The 20,245-nt window shown below is 44.4% G+C and overlaps 1 protein-coding gene across 1 annotated transcript in view; it reads left to right on the plus strand.

Annotated features, from left to right (window-relative positions):
- LOC306919635 (CUB and sushi domain-containing protein 1-like) overlaps positions 1-20,245 on the plus strand; it is a gene marked incomplete at its 5' end in the record, with an annotated part of 687,041 nt that overhangs the window by 411,181 nt on the left and 255,615 nt on the right. Inside the window, 5 exon segments of the mRNA XM_079496199.1 lie at positions 5,344-5,460; positions 6,725-6,896; positions 6,898-6,938; positions 9,116-9,304; positions 17,420-17,589. Of these exon segments, the coding sequence (XP_079352325.1) occupies positions 5,344-5,460; positions 6,725-6,896; positions 6,898-6,938; positions 9,116-9,304; positions 17,420-17,589 (689 nt within the window).

Consider the following 20,245-nt stretch of genomic DNA (forward strand, 5'->3'; position numbering starts at 1 on the left):
GCCTTCTTTGGTATAGGTATGAACTAATCAAACCAACCATGGCAGGATATACTCAGACCAGACACTTGGAAATTGAGAGAGATAGTGTCTTTTGCTGTCATCAATTCTGAAGCAGGGAGCGGATTTTATTGCAAATTACATTCTTGAAACCCCTTGGCACGAAAGGATTACCACACCTAATCCTATTAAGAGGCTATTGATAATCAATGCTCTAATGTTTAAAAAATTAAGTTTGCTTCTACTTTTAGATGATTAAAACCCCATTTCTATGAGTTCATTAAATGAAATGAAATAGTAAATCAACTCAATCAATGTCTATGAATGTGTCCCTTTACGGTTTATTGATGTTTCCCCGCTGTATTTTGTGCAAATGATGGTGGCTGGCAGCCGACAGTAGTATAGGAATAACATTAGCTCCATTACACTCACGGCTCTGAACTCAATCTCCACTCTCTGAGACCCCACCGGGGGCGAGAGGGGGGGAGGGTTGGTTCTAGTAGGCTGCACGGGTCAACAGGCAGCGCTGTAACAGATGGTCACTGGTCACTGGCAGGCACTTTGCATTCAGCTCTGGCTTCCAGGCTGCCTCGCGGACCTGCCAGCCCCTCCACTCAGCAGCCCCGCACGTGACCATGGGAGATGAATATGCACTGTTGTATCTGATCTTGTGCATGAAGATGATTCAATTGGAAGGGCGAGGTGGAGATGCACTGACGTTGCAGAGGGAGTATAGGAACACTTCACACACCACGTCCGACACATGACTCATCTTTAAAGGGACACTGTGACATCTTCAATGTCGCGCTTTAATGACATTTCACCGAGCAGCTGTCACATTAGCAGGGACATAATTTGAGCTTGGCACTATTTTTATAAGTCTACCACACCGCCTCCTGCAATGTGCCCCGGTTCAACATGCAAAGCAAAAGCCGACTAAAAATCAACTGGCCTATGTTTTAGTATCTCTTTTGGACGGGAACCCCTTTTGGTGATTTTTTTTTTAAGCATTATGTTATACTTTAGTTATGGAAAAATAGCAGATCTACAAGCTCAGAGCTTGTATTTTTTTTGAAAAATCGTGATAATGTGGCGCAAATCTTTGAATATATATTCTTTCACAGCGAACGTTTTGAACTCAAATCCTTGCTTCTGCACTGGAACAACATATTTTCAGATGGGGGTCCGCGGGCAAATACAGATAATTCCGAGGGGTCCTTGACATGGAAAAGGCTGAGAACCACTGACATAGAAACATAGGTTTTTCAGAAAACTGTTACGATTTAGAAGCCATTGTTTTCAGAATCGGCCTCAGGTCTAAATGGGTTAAACAACTAGACCTCCTATACTCGGGCACCACACGGGTCAGGAACGACGCGTGCCAGGAATGCACCGGGTGCCCCACCTGGTTATGCAATAGCTGTTGTACCTGTTGTTGGAGTACCTCAGCTTCAGAGTATACTCTTCAGTAGTAGAGTATACTCTTCAGGTTCAAGTGGCACTATAAGTAAAGTTTAATGACGATACTTTTTGTACTTGAGTAAAACATTTTGAATACAGGCCTGTACTTGTAACATTTGTAACAAGTACAGGCCTGAAAGAACCGCCTACTTGATCAGGACAGACACACTTCTGTTTTCCTCACGAAAGGAATAATTCATGTGCAGAGTCAATGTCAATTATCTCCTCACACTCGCACTCGCATGCAAAATTGCTTCGCCCCCACACATACACATACCCATACACACACACGCACGCACATTTTAATCATTTATTTACAGTGTCCATTGTCCACATAAGAGATACAATACAAGGACACAAATATTTACACGGTGCTGTGCAAGATGCAGTCAGCTAATCTGGGACCCACACACCCTTCAGGGGTACACCGTCTTTGCCATATTTGGCAGCTACCGATAGAGATTGCACAGAATTGTGCAAGCCCTTTAGCTGCTTTTTGGCATCCCAAGTTGTTGGAAGTCTCTTACAACCCACTGAGCATTTTTGTAGTCTAAATGGCTAAAAAATGGTCTAAATACTGGGGTGAAAATAGTCTAAAAATGTTTTTAGCAAAGTTTTTTAGCAGTCTAGGCTAAAAAACTCTGCTAAAAAAAACTTTGTTTCAACGTCTATAGACCTTGATTAGCCAGGCTAATCAAGGTCTAAATGTAGACCGTCTATATATAGACGTTGAAACAACGTTGTTTAAACGTCTAATCTTAGCCTAGACTGCTAAAAAACCTTCATTTTTAGACTATTTTCACCCCAGTTTTTAGGCTGAAAATTGCTCAGTGGGAAGTGGGAACCAACCTATGTAAATGTCCTAGGCTGCCCAAAATATACACAAGTAGATTGCACCTATAGCCTAGCTCTGTGATGGTCTGGAGGAGCGGCTGGTATTTTATCACTTTGGTCATAAAGGTTTCTTCTAAGCTAGAATAAAAGGTGCAGGCCACTTCAAAAATGGAAACTTTCCTTCATTGACAACAACAACAACAACATATGGTGTATTAGCAGAAAGATGTGTAAATATTTCAGGATTTCCAGTACAGAATTGAAACATGGACGGTTTGACACAGGAATATTTGTGTACATTCTCACAGTGTAAAGTGTTTAGATATGTGCTTTGTTATGAGTTCAACTATTCTGTCGTGGCATGCTATGTAAAGCCCTTTATAGGCATTGCAGCCTTTCAGAATGTGTGACATGGTTTATGTAACAAGCCCTGTGGTGTGATGCAAGCAATGAGGTACATGGGTGGAGGGAAACGTTGAGTCTGGTGGGAAGGATCTGTAACCTGGCTTTTACTGTAAAGGTGGTAATTTGAGAGGAGTGTTGCTTAGAAATGAATGGGAAACAGAATGGTCAGCATACACACACGCTCATGCACACACACACACACACACACACACACACACACACACACACACACACACACACACACACACACACAGTGTCACACACCCTTTTAGCAGGATTTATACGTGATCTTTTGGTGTTGTCGTCTGGCCAAAAAATAAATAAAAAAACTCGATTGGAAAGCTCACAATAGGCCGTGGATGAGACTCATTGTGAGCTTTCAGATTGGCTATTGTTGGCTTGCCTTGCAACACCACAAAGCATACATTGGGCATTAGTTCAGACAGTGTCCTAGTTTTAGCTGAGTCCTGATGGGAGCTGCTATACAGAGCTGGTCACAACAACACACGTAAGTCAGAGAGAGATAAAGAGAGGGAAGTAGAGGTAGTGGATGAGAGAGAAATAACCCTGCTCGATAACCTCCATTCATATTGAATGATTTAAAGGGATAGTTTAGACTATTTTGAACTTAAAGGTGTAGTGAAACGGAAATGGTGGGCATCCCTCCGGGCTATGGGGCCTCCAAGTCCTGACTTCCTCTCACGTTTGTAAACAAAGTGACAGAAAGACGTGGGGCAAAGCCAGGGGATTATGTCTAACCTATACACAACCTATATACATATTTTAGCGTGATGATCACGTTTAAAACGAGTAATACACTGTCTGGATGTCATCTTGAATGAGATTAAAGAGTAGTTCTTTAATCAAAACCAGCTGTGACAATGAAGCATGGGAATCAAACTGGTGAGCTTCATTTTTATTGATGTGGGCCTCGACACGTCACATTTTCGTTTTCAGGAAGTAAAACACTTTTTTTTTTTTGGCATCCATTGTTAGGTATGCCCATGATGACCATGGATATGGTCTAAAAGTGTGATTTCACCACACCTTTAAGCTGTATGAAATGGTTTCCATTATGAACTTAAGCTGTATTAACTGTATTAATTGATTGCCCAAGTCCCGTGGTGGGAGTTCTGCTCTGGTTTTGATGAAATATTAAGTAGTTCTGGTCATTTTGTGGGGGGCACTGGGGTCACTCATTAAAAGTAAATTAATCCACAAAACTAACGTAATTTGTATTGTTGACCTATTTCTAAAATATTAGTGCAAATTTCGTTAATTTTTTACCCCTCTATCACACGGAACTATGTTTTTTGTGTCCATATCACTACGCCCAAAAAAGTTCCATGTGATAGAGGGCTCAAAGTTGAATGAAAGTTGAGCTAATATTTTAGAAATAGGTCAACAATACAAATTACGTTAGTTTTGTGGATTAATTTACTTATAATACCCCATGCAGTGCCCGGAAGATCTAAGGGTGGTAGCGGGGATATTCTCTTGAATGTACAGGGTTTGATGAGGGCCCAGGTTAACCCGACTCCGCCAGATGGGGCATACACAGTGCTGCCTTGATCCCGCCTCTAGCTGCCGCTGATTGGCCAGGCCGTTTTGTGGCCGGAGCATCTAGTCTGCCTGAGAGTTCCCAGATGGGAGCAGGAAGGGGGAACCCAGTGTACTCTCTGCTGCCCCATCTGGCGGAGTCAGGTTAGTCCCAGGTAGGACCGGGCTTAAATTTTCGAGCCTGTTGAGAACTCAAATTTTTGCCGGCTGCCACTGCCAGGCGCGGCTGCACTAATACCTTCAGATGCTGCAGCAGGCGGAGGGGAACGCGCCTGAGCACGACGTGAACCACTACTGAACCACTACTGAACCATTACTGCGACAGCAGCTTGCATTTATTATTATATATTATATCAGGGATCTCTATCCCTGATGATGTCACGAGACCTGGGCACCATATATGGGGGCTTTCCCATGTATGGGGATTTTGAGTGACGGACAAAAATGTAAGATTTCATAGTAAATGCGACATGCGGTCGCAACAGAGTAATAATATTGAAATAAAGACAGAAGTAAAAAAAAAGAAAAAAGAACAAGAACATAGTTTGAAAACATTATTAAAAAAGAAACCTTACAACAGTCTTAATGAGCAGGTTTCTAAATTGCCCTGCAGTTGGACTCAATATTTAAAGTGACATTCAAGGTAAAGGGAGCGCTAAACCTGAAGGCTGTTTGTGCATTTATATAATGGTGCATTTATATAGCGCTTTTATCCGATACATAGATTGTGCATTATACTCACACTCACCCATTCATTCATACACACATTCAACCACCAATGGCGGAGGCAGTTGTTCAAGGTTCAAGGTCTTTATTAATGTCCCAGAAGGGCAATTAGGTTTACAGCAAGAGTAGTGGTTTAAAACATACAAACAATACAAACAATACAGGACAACAACAGACATGAGACACCATAGCATAAACAGAGGTCTGGGCGCATCTAGTGCAGGTATAGAATCAAAGATAAAAAATAAGAAAGGCTACATTCAGAAAAAGTGCTAGAAGTTGTTGTGTAATGGTGATTTTATTCTCTCTCGGTGGTAGGCATTTTAATGACGGCTCTCTCTCTCTCTCTCTCTCTCTCAGCTCTATGTGGAGGCTATGTCTACGGTAAAACTGGTACAATTCTGTCACCTGGCTTTCCTGATTTCTACCCGAACTCCCTGAACTGCACCTGGACAATAGAAGTGTCCCATGGGAAAGGTAAGGACGTAAGATACGACAAGTAAGATATACGACAAGTTGCTCACCGAAAATAGCCGATTTACAAGCTCACAGTGCACAGTGTTGTGAGCTTGTAAATACACACACACACACACACACACACACACACACACACACACACACACACACACACACACACACACAGTTGTGTGTTGAAGGAGGCTCACAGTATTGGTGAGCTGGAACACATCGTTCCAGGGACTGAGTGACAAAAGCAGTGATTGCCCAATTCACACAATCTGGGAGATTACTCCCAAATGTACTCCACCATGTGGATGAGAGGAGGAACAGTTTGATGAGAGCGAATGTGTCTCTTTTTCTAAAGTATGTGTCTAGTAACGGGAGACTTGCAAATCAAGCTGTCCTGTTGGATAGATGAGAGAGAGGCACACACGCAAACACGCACGCACGCACGCAGGCACGCACGCACGCACGCACGCACGCACGCACGCACGCACGCACGCACGCACGCAAACGCAGGGGGGGCGGGTTGGATGTGATGGAAGGAGCTCTCTGTTACACACTGTTTCTGTGACACACATGACCTAAATGATATGTTTTGCTTGCACAAAATATACTCCGTTCTAATATTGATACTTTCTGACATGTCACACTGTTGCTATGGAAACGCGTACAGTACACACACACACTTTAATATTAGATGCTTAAATATATTTTCAGGGGAGGTTGGATGTTACGATAACCCACAGACTCTCATCATGTCTTTCTCTCTCTTTCTCACACACACACACACACACACACACACACACACACATACACACACACACACACACGCACACGCCTTCACACAGCTGTCAAGTGTCCGCATAGATTCTCATATTGTCACATATATTATCACATTATACAGCCTAGACCATGCATAGTTTGAATGTTTAACTTTAATTATACAAAGTCAAATCCTGTGTTAGTTTAACTCAGAATGTGAAAAATGTGTCCCAAATGTTTCAGCAATCTGCTATGGTTGCTATAGTTACTATGGTAACATTGGGAAATTGGCAACAAATAACATTTTGTGGGTATGACGCAATTTATCTCTGCATATCAATCACTGTGTGTGTGTGTGTGTGTGTGTGTGTGTGTGTGTGTGTGTGTGTGTGTGTGTGTGTGTGTGTGTGTGTGTGTGTGTGTGTGTGTGTGTGTGTGTGTGTGTGTGTGTGTGTGTGTGTGTGTGTGTGTGTGTGTGTGTGTGTGTGTGTGTGCGCGCGCTCGCGTTTGTTCCTAGGAGTCCATCTGGTGTTCCACACCTTCCATTTGGAGGAGAATCACGACTACCTGTCAATCACAGAAGACAGCAACTTCCTGGTTCCAGTGGCCCGGCTCACCGGCCTAGTGCTGCCTCCTAGTGTCAGGGCAGGGCTCTACGGGAACTTCAGCGCTCAGCTACGATTCATATCGCTTCTCCATGAGTTACGAGGGTTTTAACATGACGTTTTCAGGTATGAATGCGCAATAGCTATCGTAATATCACTGCCCTTTTTAGATACTCATGAGGCAGGACAGAACTAGCCTCGCGTATAGGCCTGGGCCGTGGCTCAGCGGTCCAGGCACCCTTGGCTGGTAGTCCAGTCTGGCAGTGTGCCGCGGGTTCAACTCCCCCATCTCTCTCCCCATTTCCTGTCAGTCTATAGTACTGTCTATCCCTAAAAAAAAAATATATATATATATATATATATATATATATATACACATTACAAGAAAAAAGGGACGAGACTAATTTCCATGCAGTGATATTAGTATGTATCGCTACACAAGGCTATAGGACAGAACCAGAGCTTGGCTTGACCCATTCAAACACAGACCCATACAATACAGCGGCCTGGATGTTGCTGTAGGTTCCTTGTTATTGTGGATAAATAAGCAGGGCTGCACACAACTTTTTTGGTCTAGTACTCAGAGGAGCACCTGGAGAAGTTACTTGGTACTCCAAAATGCGGCGACCCGTCTCGCCGGATGGATAAAAGAGGGATGCATGAATAACTTATAGAAAAACTATATTTATTGGATAGGTGGGGACTTGTGAGTCAATGGAGGGTATTGCAACTCTAGATTCATACCATTATAAAAATAAATCTAGAGTTGGAAATTGCAGCTAGGTCCATGTGTGGTCCAGCCCTAAATGCATATTCTAATAAAAACAACTTAATACTTCCTAAGGATAATATGAGCATCAAAGCAATATTTAGGTACTTTAAAAAAAAATATATATATATTTAAATAGCCGATCTACTAGCTCACAACGTGTTGCGGAGGCGACACGTTGTGAGCTTGCAGATCAGCTATTTGTTTAACATACACGTCGTACGGCAAAGCATACGTCAGGCTTCCCTTTTGTTTTTACCGAGGCAACGTACAGTCAGACACACATGGCTCCTCGGTGTAAAAATAAACAGTGTACACTACCCGACTTTACGATAATAAGGGACAGTATGTCGGGACACGGTGTTGTCATGTTGATAAGCTTCATGTTGTGCAGGCTGCAGCAGCAGTGCCAGTCCGCAATGCTTTGCACTCTTCCCACTGTCGGAACTAAAACCTGTACCCGTAAAAAGTCAGTGGCCGGTGCCTATAAGCCAGACCGAATCACGACAGTGTGATTTGAGTCTGGCTTATTAGCCAGGCTACGGTGCCTAGGCTGTGAGAGACGGCATCGCACACGAGCAACTTGCTCCAGCACCCGGAAAACAAACATAAGCACAGCGGCGAATGGGAAGAGTGCAAAGCATCCCCTTTTACAACCTTTACTTTTTAGTTTGCTCCACATCTGAAACGGAGAAGCCGAACCATTTGTGTCAGGATTTCTCAGTAGTAAACTCCTGTCAACCGAACCGCCCTCCTCCGAGCAGCGAGCAGCATGGAAATGGATCCTCCCTCGTTTGAGTAAGGACGCGCTGTGATTGGCCACAATGGCCAGTGCACTTGTGCAAGACGTACTTTGATTGGCAGTCGGTGGGAAATGCTCTCGCTACAGATTTTACTAGTATTCTGGCCATAATAATCATTCTAGGCGGCCCCAGCAGGCGGTACGCAGAAGCGCTTCCCGGCGCTTGATTGACAGCGCAGAATTAATTTTGACGACACATGCGCACTGGCGTACCGCTTGTGTGCAGCCCTGTAAATAAGACTTGTCATACTCGCATTTTGGCAGCTTTGCTTCCTGACAAAAAACGGAGGCAAATTTTTTTGACGTGGAAACGGTTAAACATCTGCATTACTTAAGGTGAGACACTACAGGTGAATAGGGTAAAAAGTTAACTAATAGCTATCACAACTCAAAACTTATTTTACAAGAAGTTTACACAGAATGTAGAAGAATTGTTATTTTGGTCAACGTTTGTTTGCCTGTTATCTTTCCCAATGGTACCAACATCAATACTGCATGGATAGTGGACAAGATATTCTGTAGTTTTGGGCTAAATCTCGGTGGTCCGTGGCTCAAAATCCCAATAATGATGTGAAAATGGTTGAAAATCACGGATCTATATTTTATCTTCTCTGAAACATTGATGTGGTTTTTCGCTCGAGTCAAAACATTGTGCATTATTATTTCACCAAGGCCAATTGGTAGCGCATGCAGTGATGACTGTGAGTGTTTGTGTTTGTCTTGGCTCTACAGAGTATGACCTGGAGCCGTGTGAAGATCCCGGCGTTCCAGCGTACAGCAGGAGGGAGGGGTTCCGATTCCTAGTGGGTGATTCGCTGGTGTTCTCCTGCTTCCAAGGCTACCGACTTGAGGGCGAGAGCAAGATCACCTGTTTGGGGGGCGGGAGGCGAGTGTGGAGCGACACGTTGCCTAGATGCATAGGTGAGTTATGGTTCCAGATGCATAGGTGAGTTATGGTTCCAGATGCATAGGTGAGTTATGGTTCCAGATGCATAGGTGAGTTATGGTTCCAGATGCATAGGGGAGTTATGGTTCCAGATGCATAGGTGAGTTATGGTTCCAGATGCATAGGTGAGTTATGGTTCCAGATGCATAGGTGAGTTATGGTTCCAGATGCATAGGTGAGTTATGGTTCCAGATGCATAGGTGAGTTATGGTTCCAGGTGCATAGGTGAGTTATGGTTCCAGGTGCATAGGTGAGTTATGGTTCCAGGTGCATAGGTGAGTTATGGTTCCAGGTGCATAGGTGAGTTATGGTTCCAGGTGCATAGGTGAGTTATGGTTCCAGGTGCATAGGGGAGTTATGGTTCCAGATGCATAGGTGAGTTATGGTTCCAGATGCATAGGTGAGTTATGGTTCCAGATGCATAGGTGAGTTATGGTTCTAGATGCATAGGTGAGTTATGGTTCTAGATGCATAGGTGAGTTATGGTTCCAGATGCATAGGGGAGTTATGGTTCCAGATGCATAGGTGAGTTATGGTTCCAGATGCATAGGGGAGTTATGGTTCTAGATGCATAGGTGAGTTATGGTTCCAGATGCATAGGGGAGTTATGGTTCTAGATGCATAGGTGAGTTATGGTTCCAGATGCATAGGGGAGTTATGGTTCCAGATGCATAGGTGAGTTATGGTTCCAGATGCATAGGTGAGTTATGGTTCCAGATGCATAGGTGAGTTATGGTTCCAGATGCATAGGTGAGTTATGGTTCTAGATGCATAGGTGAGTTATGGTTCCAGATGCATAGGTGAGTTATGGTTCTAGATGCATAGGTGAGTTATGGTTCCAGATGTATAGGGGAGTTATGGTTCTAGATGCATAGGTGAGTTATGGTTCTAGATGCATAGGTGAGTTATGGTTCCAGATGCATAGGTGAGTTATGGTTCTAGATGCATAGGTGAGTTATGGTTCTAGATGCATAGGTGAGTTATGGTTCCAGATGCATAGGTGAGTTATGGTTCCAGATGCATAGGTGAGTTATGGTTCCAGATGCATAGGTGAGTTATGGTTCTAGATGCATAGGTGAGTTATGGTTCCAGATGCATAGGTGAGTTATGGTTCTAGATGCATAGGTGAGTTTTGGCCCCAGATGCATAGTTGCATACAGTAGTGACTTATGGCCCCAGATGCATACAGTAGTGACTTATGGCCCCAGATGCATAGTTGCATACAGTAGTGACTTATGGCCCCAGATGCATAGTTGCATACAGTAGTGACTTATGGCCCCAGATGCATACTGTAGTGACTTATGGCCCCAGATGCATACAGTAGTGACTTATGGCCCCAGATGCATAGTTGCATACAGTAGTGACTTATGGCCCCAGATGCATACAGTAGGTGACTTATGGCCCCAGATGCATACTGTAGTGACTTATGGCCCCAGATGCATACAGTAGGTGACTTATGGTTTCAGATGCATACTGTAGGTGAATTATATGCATAGGTCAGTGTTTCCCTAGCCTGAGCTAAACTTTTTCATGTCAAGGACCCCCAAATTGACACCCATTTGAAGAGATATGCCAGGGACCCCCATAAGAGAAGATTTTTACGGCTCTAGCAGAGATTCTCAACCCATTTCATTTTGAGGACCCGCAGTTTGACATGCATTAGTCTACGGACCCCCATTTAATGGCATTTCTATCTCTGGGACCCCTATTTACTGTATGTTGTAAAATCAATATAAATGTAGTAGGTCTGAAAGAAATCATTAACTTGGTGAATCACATCTTGATGATGTCATCAAGATGTGATTCATCATGTTAATGATTTTTTTCAGCCCTCCAGCTCAAAGGTATATTAATGACATAGTAAAATGTTGAACATGAGTGGTATTCCCCTTTAATTAATTCATAATAATAATAATAATAATAATAAAAGAAAATCATAGTCCTCAGTATGACACCCAATATAACAAATTAGGCCAATATCTAAGTCAAATCATGCAAAGAAGAATCGACTAATCAACTAAGAGATTGGTAGTCGACTAAGACTCATCCCGATCGATTTGTCAACTAATCAAGGTCAGGCCTAGCTTGTTTTGACCAGAAATGACATCTGGGACAAGGAATTGGAGATAAAGAAACAGAGTGGGCACAGGTGCGCGCACTTCAAGATGGCACGCTCCATTGCGGTTGACATGGTCCTAGTCTGTCACAAACTTAAGAGCCATAGCAGAAACTGACGTACATTTATCTGATGGGCAATGGTATTTAATCAGGTATTTTCTGCCGGTAATTGGCCAGCATTCGACTAGTGGTTTCATTTTCAGTGGTAGCGGTTGGTTTTGTGAAATGTTTCATTTTGAGTGGTAGCTGGTATTCGAATGATGAATGGTGATAATGTTGGTGCCAGTTGGTGATAAAGTACCACCAACGGGCCCAGCGGTTGGTGGGACTAAACTGGTGTTTGACAAGCTGTGCTGGCTGAGTGGCTGTACTAGGTAACCTCGCAGCATTTTGCTGAATGGCTGGTGGTATTTTAAGGGCATTTTGACTATTGGGCTGATAGTAATTTCCTGCCATTTGGCTGCTGGTCGGTGGTAATTCACCAGCATTGGGTCGGTAGTAATTTCAAGCGCCAGAAAGCAGCCAGATCGAGACAATTGGTCACCTCCTCTCCCTCTGACCTGCTGACAGGTGACAATTTAGGTCTGTTTTCAAGGAGGCCAGTGATGTGCTTGTTTTAAGGGAAGGGGGCAGGGCATTCCACACCTGAATAGCAGTGCTTGCGGAAGGTGAATTTACCCATATTTGTTTTGTAAGTGGGTGCAGGCACCAGATCATTGTTTACGATACCTCTAGTTTTGTGGCTGTGGGTGTCGCTCACTTTTTTTAAGTAATCAGTCAAGTAAATGGGCACTGAGGGCATGGAGGGCATAGCTGCATGTACAATTTTGAATGTCAGACCCATTTTCAATTGTTTGACCCTGTCAGCAACCCGGAGCCAGCCAATGCTATCCAGATGCTCTGCATAAGTCGAATTAGTTTGTTTTGGGAGATTTGGAGCTTATTCTTCTGTGCCATTGAGATGTTAGAGAACCAGGATGTGCAAGCATAGTCAAAAATGGGCAGTATGAGTGGTCCAGCTAAAGTCCTGAGAGCCCTTTTGTTAACAAAAGAGGAAATTCTCACCACAATCCAGGGTCTAGTCGCCCACGAAAACAAGCTTGCGTAATCGTCCCTCAACTTCTCTGTACGTCCAAAATAAACGCACGCCTCTCATTGAAAAACAAACTACTATAGGCGCATCAGTTGCTTCCCGTCTTAAGCACCTTAAGTCTGACTATGAGAAGAGAAAAAAAAAAAAAATCCTAGGGTTATGTTTAGGGGTTTAATAGGGTTAGGTTTATTGTTGTAAGTGGGGAACATAGAACCATACCGCACGCACGCACGCACGCACGCACGCACGCACGCACGCACGCACGCACGCACGCACGCACGCACGCACGCACGCACAGACACACACACACACACACACACACACACACACACACACACACACACACACACACACACACACACACACACACACACACACACACACCAAACTTTTCCCTTTAATTGGACAGCCTTTCTATAGATAATTAGGACATTAGCTGCTATATGAAAAACTATTCATTTATTCCTTCCCGGCCTGTTTCTGCACCTCTCTTCCATTCTTAATTTCTTTCTTGCACTTCTTTGACAAGCCCTTTCCCTGCCTCAGTTCCTTTATCTCTCCCCTTCGTCTCTCATCTAGCGTCTGTCTCTCCCTCCCCATACACTCTCGTGCCTCCATATTAGCTTTAGATTCCACTGTTCTCCGTCTCTCTACAGTTGGAGGCCATCGATATTGTCCTTTTCTTTTTGCTGAGGTTTGCGTGATCTGCGCAAAAGGACAGTTAACCCCTTTTGGTGTTTTAAACATTATGTTATAATTTAGCTATTGAAAAATAGCAGATCTACAAGCTCATAGCGCGCCACCGAGTGGCGCGCTACGAGCTTGTAGGTCTGCTATTTTTGAAAAATCGTGAAAATATTTATTTCAGAAAACTGGAGGATTTAGAAGGATTTTTTTTAATTTTGAGGTCAGGCCTAAATGGGTCAAATAATAAGGGACAATATCGGTGGCACCCAACTGTAAGCTCTTTCCTCAGTGCTGTCTTCTCTTCTCCTCCTGCCATTGCAGATGTGTCGTGATCACTCTCTCTTCTTTCCTCTGCTTCTGCTCCTCTCTTCTTTCCTCTGCTTCTGCTCCTCTCTTTCCTCTGCTTCTGCTCCTCTCTCTCCTCTGCTTCTGCTCCTCTCTGCTTTCCTCTGCTTCTGCTCCTCTCTTCCCTCTGCTTCTGCTCCTCTCTTCCTCTGCTTCTGCTCCTCTCTTCTTTCCTCTGCTTCTGCTCCTCTCTTCTTTCCTCTGCTTCTGCTCCTCTCTTCCTCTGCTTCTGCTCCTCTCTTCCCTCTGCTTCTGCTCCTCTCTTCCTCTGCTTCTGCTCCTCTCTTTCCTCTGCTTCTGCTCCTCTCTTCCTCTGCTTCTGCTCCTCTCTTTCCTCTGCTTCTGCTCCTCTCTTTCCTCTGCTTCTGCTCCTCTCTTCCCTCTGCTTCTGCTCCTCTCTTCCCTCTGCTTCTGCTCCTCTCTTCTTTCCTCTGCTTCTGCTCCTCTCTTTCCTCTGCTTCTGCTCCTCTCTTCCTCTGCTTCTGCTCCTCTCTTCTTTCCTCTGCTTCTGCTCCTCTCTTTCCTCTGCTTCTGCTCCTCTCTTTCCTCTGCTTCTGCTCCTCCCTTTCCTCTGCTTCTGCTCCTCTCTTCCTCTGCTTCTGCTCCTCTCTTTCCTCTGCTTCTGCTCCTCCCTTTCCTCTGCTTCTGCTCCTCTCTTCCTCTGCTTCTGCTCCTCTCTTTCCTCTGCTTCTGCTCCTCTCTTCCTCTGCTTCTGCTCCTCTCTTTCCTCTGCTTCTGCTCCTCTCTTTCCTCTGCTTCTGCTCCTCTCTTTCCTCTGCTTCTGCTCCTCTCTTCCTCTGCTTCTGCTCCTCTCTTCCTCTGCTTCTGCTCCTCTCTTCCTCTGCTTCTGCTCCTCTCTTCCTCTGCTTCTGCTCCTCTCTTCTTTCCTCTGCTTCTGCTCCTCTCTTCCTCTGCTTCTGCTCCTCTCTTTCCTCTGCTTCTGCTCCTCTCTTCCTCTGCTTCTGCTCCTCTCTTCCTCTGCTTCTGCTCCTCCCTTTCCTCTGCTTCTGCTCCTCTCTTTCCTCTGCTTCTGCTCCTCTCTTCCTCTGCTTCTGCTCCTCTCTTTCCTCTGCTTCTGCTCCTCTCTTCCTCTGCTTCTGCTCCTCTCTTTCCTCTGCTTCTGCTCCTCTCTTCCTCTGCTTCTGCTCCTCTCTGCTTTCCTCTGCTTCTGCTCCTCTCTTCTTTCCTCTGCTTCTGCTCCTCTCTGCTTTCCTCTGCTTCTGCTCGTCTCTTCTTTCCCGTGTGAGAAAACTGCATTGGCAGAATATTGTTACAGTAATTATTTCCAAGTTAATACTTTATGTGCCAGCTAACATTACCATTTATGAAGGTAAGCTGTGCCGCCGTTCACCCCCCACCCCCCCCCCCCCCCAACACACACACACACACACACACACACACACACACACACACACACACACACACACACACACACACACACACACACACACACACACACACACACACACCAAAGATCACGGATAACACATTTCCAGTTAAACTGCATCTCTCTCTGCTATCAGTGTGCACAACTAATGTGACACTAATCAGCCTAGTTTTTTTTTTTAGTTTAGTTTAGTTTATTTGATCATCCTTCAGTTTCAAATACAATATTTACAACAATGAATGGAAGCTGTTACAAAACAAAAACATGAAGATGATCAAAAGGAATAGGCAGAAGCTGAAAGCTTATAAATGCCACACACACACACACACACACACACACACACACACACACACACACACACACACACACACTCAGCACAGACACTCTGCTATCATCAGCGCAGGCACACACTGCTTACATGTCGTCAGAAATGTTGTCGGGAGCGACGCGGTGCAAAGTCACAAATTAGATCCAAACTTTGGATGGCAGAAGATCCACAAAGGACGGCTCTCCAAAATTCCGATTTATGGAGCTTTGAAAATCCTGTTTGCAACCGAGGTAAACGCTGGTCAGACTTTACGTCCCATAGCTGGAAGTGACGGGGCTCAACCATTACATACACGGAGTATACGGGGTGGTACGAACATGTACGTAGCTGGCAGATAACGTACCATATAGCTGGCGGGTACGAGTATAATTTGTACCTGGCGCAAGTTAATTGCATTCTTGCACACTGTGTCTTGTCCACTCAGATGGCGTCCTACAAGTTATACTTTTTCTCCTCAACTCTTTCTGAAGCTTCTATACCAACCTTTCGGTCTGTAAATTCTCCTGGCCTCTATCCTCACTCCTCAGTATGCTGGTAAAGTGTATTTGCAGAAACCAATATTGATTGGACTTCTACACTTTGATAGATGTCTTCTCAGTTGATTGTATACAGTACACGGCGCTGTTATACCGTATGCGCCTCTCCGAGTTGATTGAAGAGGATGCCGTGATCCTGGCCTATCTCTCCTCTTTTCTCCTGCTCTAGAAAAGCGTCAGGCCTTATTTAACCCATTTTGGGCGGGAACCCCTTTTGGTGTTCTAAGCCAGGGGTTCTCAACCCGTGGGTCGCGACCCCTCGGGGGGTCGCCAAATTATTTTAGGGGGTCCCCAAATTATTTTCAAAAACAAAACAAAAAAAGATTTTTTAAAATTTATTTTCACGATTTTTCAAAAATAGCAGACCTACAAGCTCGTAGCGCGCCACTCGGTGGCGCGCTATGAGCTTGTAGATCTGCTATTTTTCAATAGCTAAATTATAACAATGCTTAAAACACCAAAAGGGGTTCCCGCCCAAAATGGTTTAAGGTTATTGTAGCAGTCAATTTATATTGGGGGTCGGGAGGGGGCGGGACGGGGGTCCCGAGACGTTGCCAAAGCATTTTCGGGGGTCCCCGGCCAAAAACGTTGAGAACCCCTGTTCTAAGCATATGTTATACTTTAGCTATTGAAAAATAGCAGATCTACAAGCTCATAGCGCGGCACCGAGTGCCGCGCTATGAACTTGTAGGTCTGCTATTTTTGAAAAATCGTGAAAATGTGCCGGAAATCTTTGAATATATACTGTATTCTTTCAGAGTTTCAGTTTTTAACTCAAATCTTTTCTTCTGGTGTGTCCCTGGAACAACATATTTCCAGATGGGGTCGGTGGCCAAATACATATATTTTTGGGGTCCTTGACATGAAATATTGAGAACCACTGATATAGAAACATGAGGTTTTTCAGAAAAAAAGACATCTTTTATATTTCGACGTCGGGCCTAAATTGGTTAACTCCATTGTAAATGAATGCGTGATCCTCTTCTTGTCTCCTCTTGTGTAACAAGCAAACGTAAGCCCTTTTACTGTATATATTTTGTCACACGACAAAATGGCAAAACATATCCGATCTGCCACCGTGTGCGGAACTAACCCGAGAACAGGGATGCTGCAGGTTGAAAGTGATTAGGGACAGGTCGATTTTTTTAAAAGCGTACCGCTAAAGAAAATGTATGTACCCTGGTTTAAAATGCATTGAAACTCCATCTGACTGGGGGAAAAAAAATCAATGACCTTCTCCAGTGATAAAAGAAAAAAAGATGAATCCTTCCCTAGGGGTGTCAATCACCATCGTTGAGGCGCTGAATAAACTCTCTCTCTCTGAGTAGAGGGAGATTTGACTGGGTCATTCACACATTGTCTCATTGATTGACTATTTTATGAATTCAAAAGTAAAATTAGCTGACCTTCCCTTGGACTGAGATTAGAAAGGCCCTATTTTCCCTTGGACTGAGAGATTAGACAGACCCTATTTTCCTCCAGGGGTACACTACACAAAAATCGACCTGTCCCTTAATTATTCCATCCTCTCTCTCTCTCTCTCTCTCTCTCTCTCTCTCTCTCTCTCTCTCTCTCTCTCTCTCTCTCCTACTGTAGCTGAGTGCGGGGCCTCCTCTGTAGGAACCGAAGGCGTGCTCCTCTCTCCTAATTTCCCCTCCAACTACGATAACAACCATGAGTGTATCTACCACATAACCACGGAGACAGGCAAAGGCATCAGGCTGACTGCTGAGAGCTTTGCACTGCAAGAAGGAGACTATCTAAAGGTATGTACACGCACGCACGCACGCACGCACGCACGCACGCACGCACGCACGCACGCACGCACGCACGCACGCTCACAGCCACAACCGCTGTGATTGTTTCTCAATATAACTGTTGGCAGCCGTCAGCTCGATTCCTACACACATGGCCAAACAGCTACACACACACACACACTCACACATGCACGCATACACAACACTCACACATTTATATCTCTCTCTTACACATACAGACACACACACACGCGCACGCACACACACACACACACACACACACGCACGCACGCACGCACGCACGCACGCACGCACGCACGCACGCACGCACACACACACACACACACAGTAATATAGTGTACATAAAGCATATAGTACAGTTGAGTGTTCCAGTTCTTCCTCTCACCTGTTCTCATCAACCTCACATCTCATTTCCGGCGATGCATCTCGGAAAGTTCCAGAATGTCTAATCCAACCCCTTGCAGGTCCTCAGACAAAGTTTCTCCGCGTCCCACATCCGTGACATGTGGTCATGCAGATGGCCGCCATACTGTAAAGTGTCCACCTCCACGCCATAGAAAACTCTTCTATGGGGTTGAGGGAGAGGGGGTAACATGGAGGCTAGAATAGTACTGACATCTCGCGGACGTGCAGCAAACCTGTCTGTGCAGAGTGGTGTTATGCCACATCGTCCCACACACACACACACACGCCACATTGTCACCCTTTTCTCTAGTTTAGTAACAGCTGCTAAAAATAGGTAGGCTTTCAGCTGAAATTGGCAATCACGCTGCATTCAGAAAGGTTGTTATTTCAAGTATTATATGCAAAGACTTTCTGACATAATACCGTTTTGAATGTGTTTTTAACACGGTGTGTTAGCATTTGAAAGATGTGCTGCAAATATATAGTGCTTTGCAAGGTGATGGAGTACAAATGAGATAAGAGTTCACGGATGAGGAAAATATGGTCCTTGAATGCACTTTGTGTGAAAGCAATGGAAATTGATTCAGTTTTTATTTCTTCCCACATAGGCTTATATGTTTCTCTGAAGATTTTTGACAATGCGGCATCAGTTTTGACAATGCCTGCAAGACTGTAGAGACTAGTCATTCAGTATCCTCTCTCACCTTTTGCATTAAGGGACTTTTTCCTCAGCACATCAGTGTAGTTTTCAATAGTTTTAAGTGGGAGAACCGTGTATTTATGCTATGCTGGAAATTCCAGCGGTGCGATGAGGCGCAGAGCACTTCTTCTGCGCTGCACTTTCACGTCTGGCACTTTTATCTAGTCACAGAGAATTGTAACATGCTCAACTCTGGGTGTGTTTGGATGACGATTTTAGTTGAGCGCCTTGCATTTACATCTGGCGAAATAAATATTTGGTGGACACGGCCTAAGTGCTTCTCAAACTTTTATCCTTGTTGATTGTTGAATCCAAGTACCCAGCTCTTTAATCGACAACAACATTTTGATTGGAAAACACTAGCTGACATCAAAAGTCCAGTTTCTATGTCAATGTGTTGAAAATACACGTAGCCTATTGTTTTCTAATCAGTAACAGTTGTGCTAGTCAAGGCTTTACATTAACAGAGCAGCACGTTCACATACATTTGTCATTTTTTATCATTAAACACAACAGTAAAATAACTGTTTCCATTGTTCTCTCAAGTACCCCCTGTAGTACCTCTGCGTACCCCTAGGGGTACACGTACCCCCATTTGAGAAACACTGGCCTAACCTTTATTTTACAGTTTGAATGAGTATACGTAGTCCACTGTGTTACAAAACCGGCTATAAAAGTAACGTGTAACCTTTATTAGGCTTGTAAAGTCATCATTTTCAACCCCGCTTTTAGTGCTGTCGGGCATATTTCATGGTTCGGCTGGTCTGTAGTCAGACTAAAGCAACTATAAAAGCATTGCATTGGTGGGTGTTCAGGTGTGCACAGCGGGAAAAGTAACTGCCCCCCGCTGTGGAGACATGGGGCTAGCATCGTCCACTGAGCCTCCGGCTTGGCTCGGCGCTCCAACGAACACGATTGGCCGTGTTTCTTGGGTGGGACGCCGGCAGGGGAGGTGATCTGTATGTCTCTGTAGCAGTTCCTACTGGTTGGTCATGGTCAGGGTCACCCATTCAGCGGGGAGCTGAACTGGGAGGAGGTGGCGTTACGTGTCCTCCCAGTGAGTCTCCTCACTGTCGTGTCGGGTGAAAAGAAGCTGTTGGCGACACTGTGTGCATTGAGGAGACATGTAGTTATCTAGTTCTATATATATATACCTTTTCCCAAGTCCAACAAGTACCGTATATGGTTTGGCATTGACAGGTACTATATACGTGGCATAACAACTACATTGGGGAGAAAAATTAAAAAGATAAAAAAAGCAACAATAAAAATAAAATAAAAAAGTTTACATATATTAAAAACACACACACACACACACACACACACACACGCGCACACACACACACACACACACACACACACACACACACACACACACACACACACACACACACACACACACACACACACACACACACACACACACACACACACACACACACACACACACACACACACACACATTTGCACTGGCTAGAATTTTTTCCCTGATGGTTGCAATAGATTTTCATTTCCCATTTTCTTTATCAGTGCAACTGA

Source organism: Electrona antarctica (assembly GCF_951216825.1).
Source record: "Electrona antarctica genome assembly, chromosome: 3".
In the NCBI taxonomy this organism is placed as follows: Eukaryota; Metazoa; Chordata; class Actinopteri; order Myctophiformes; family Myctophidae; genus Electrona; species Electrona antarctica.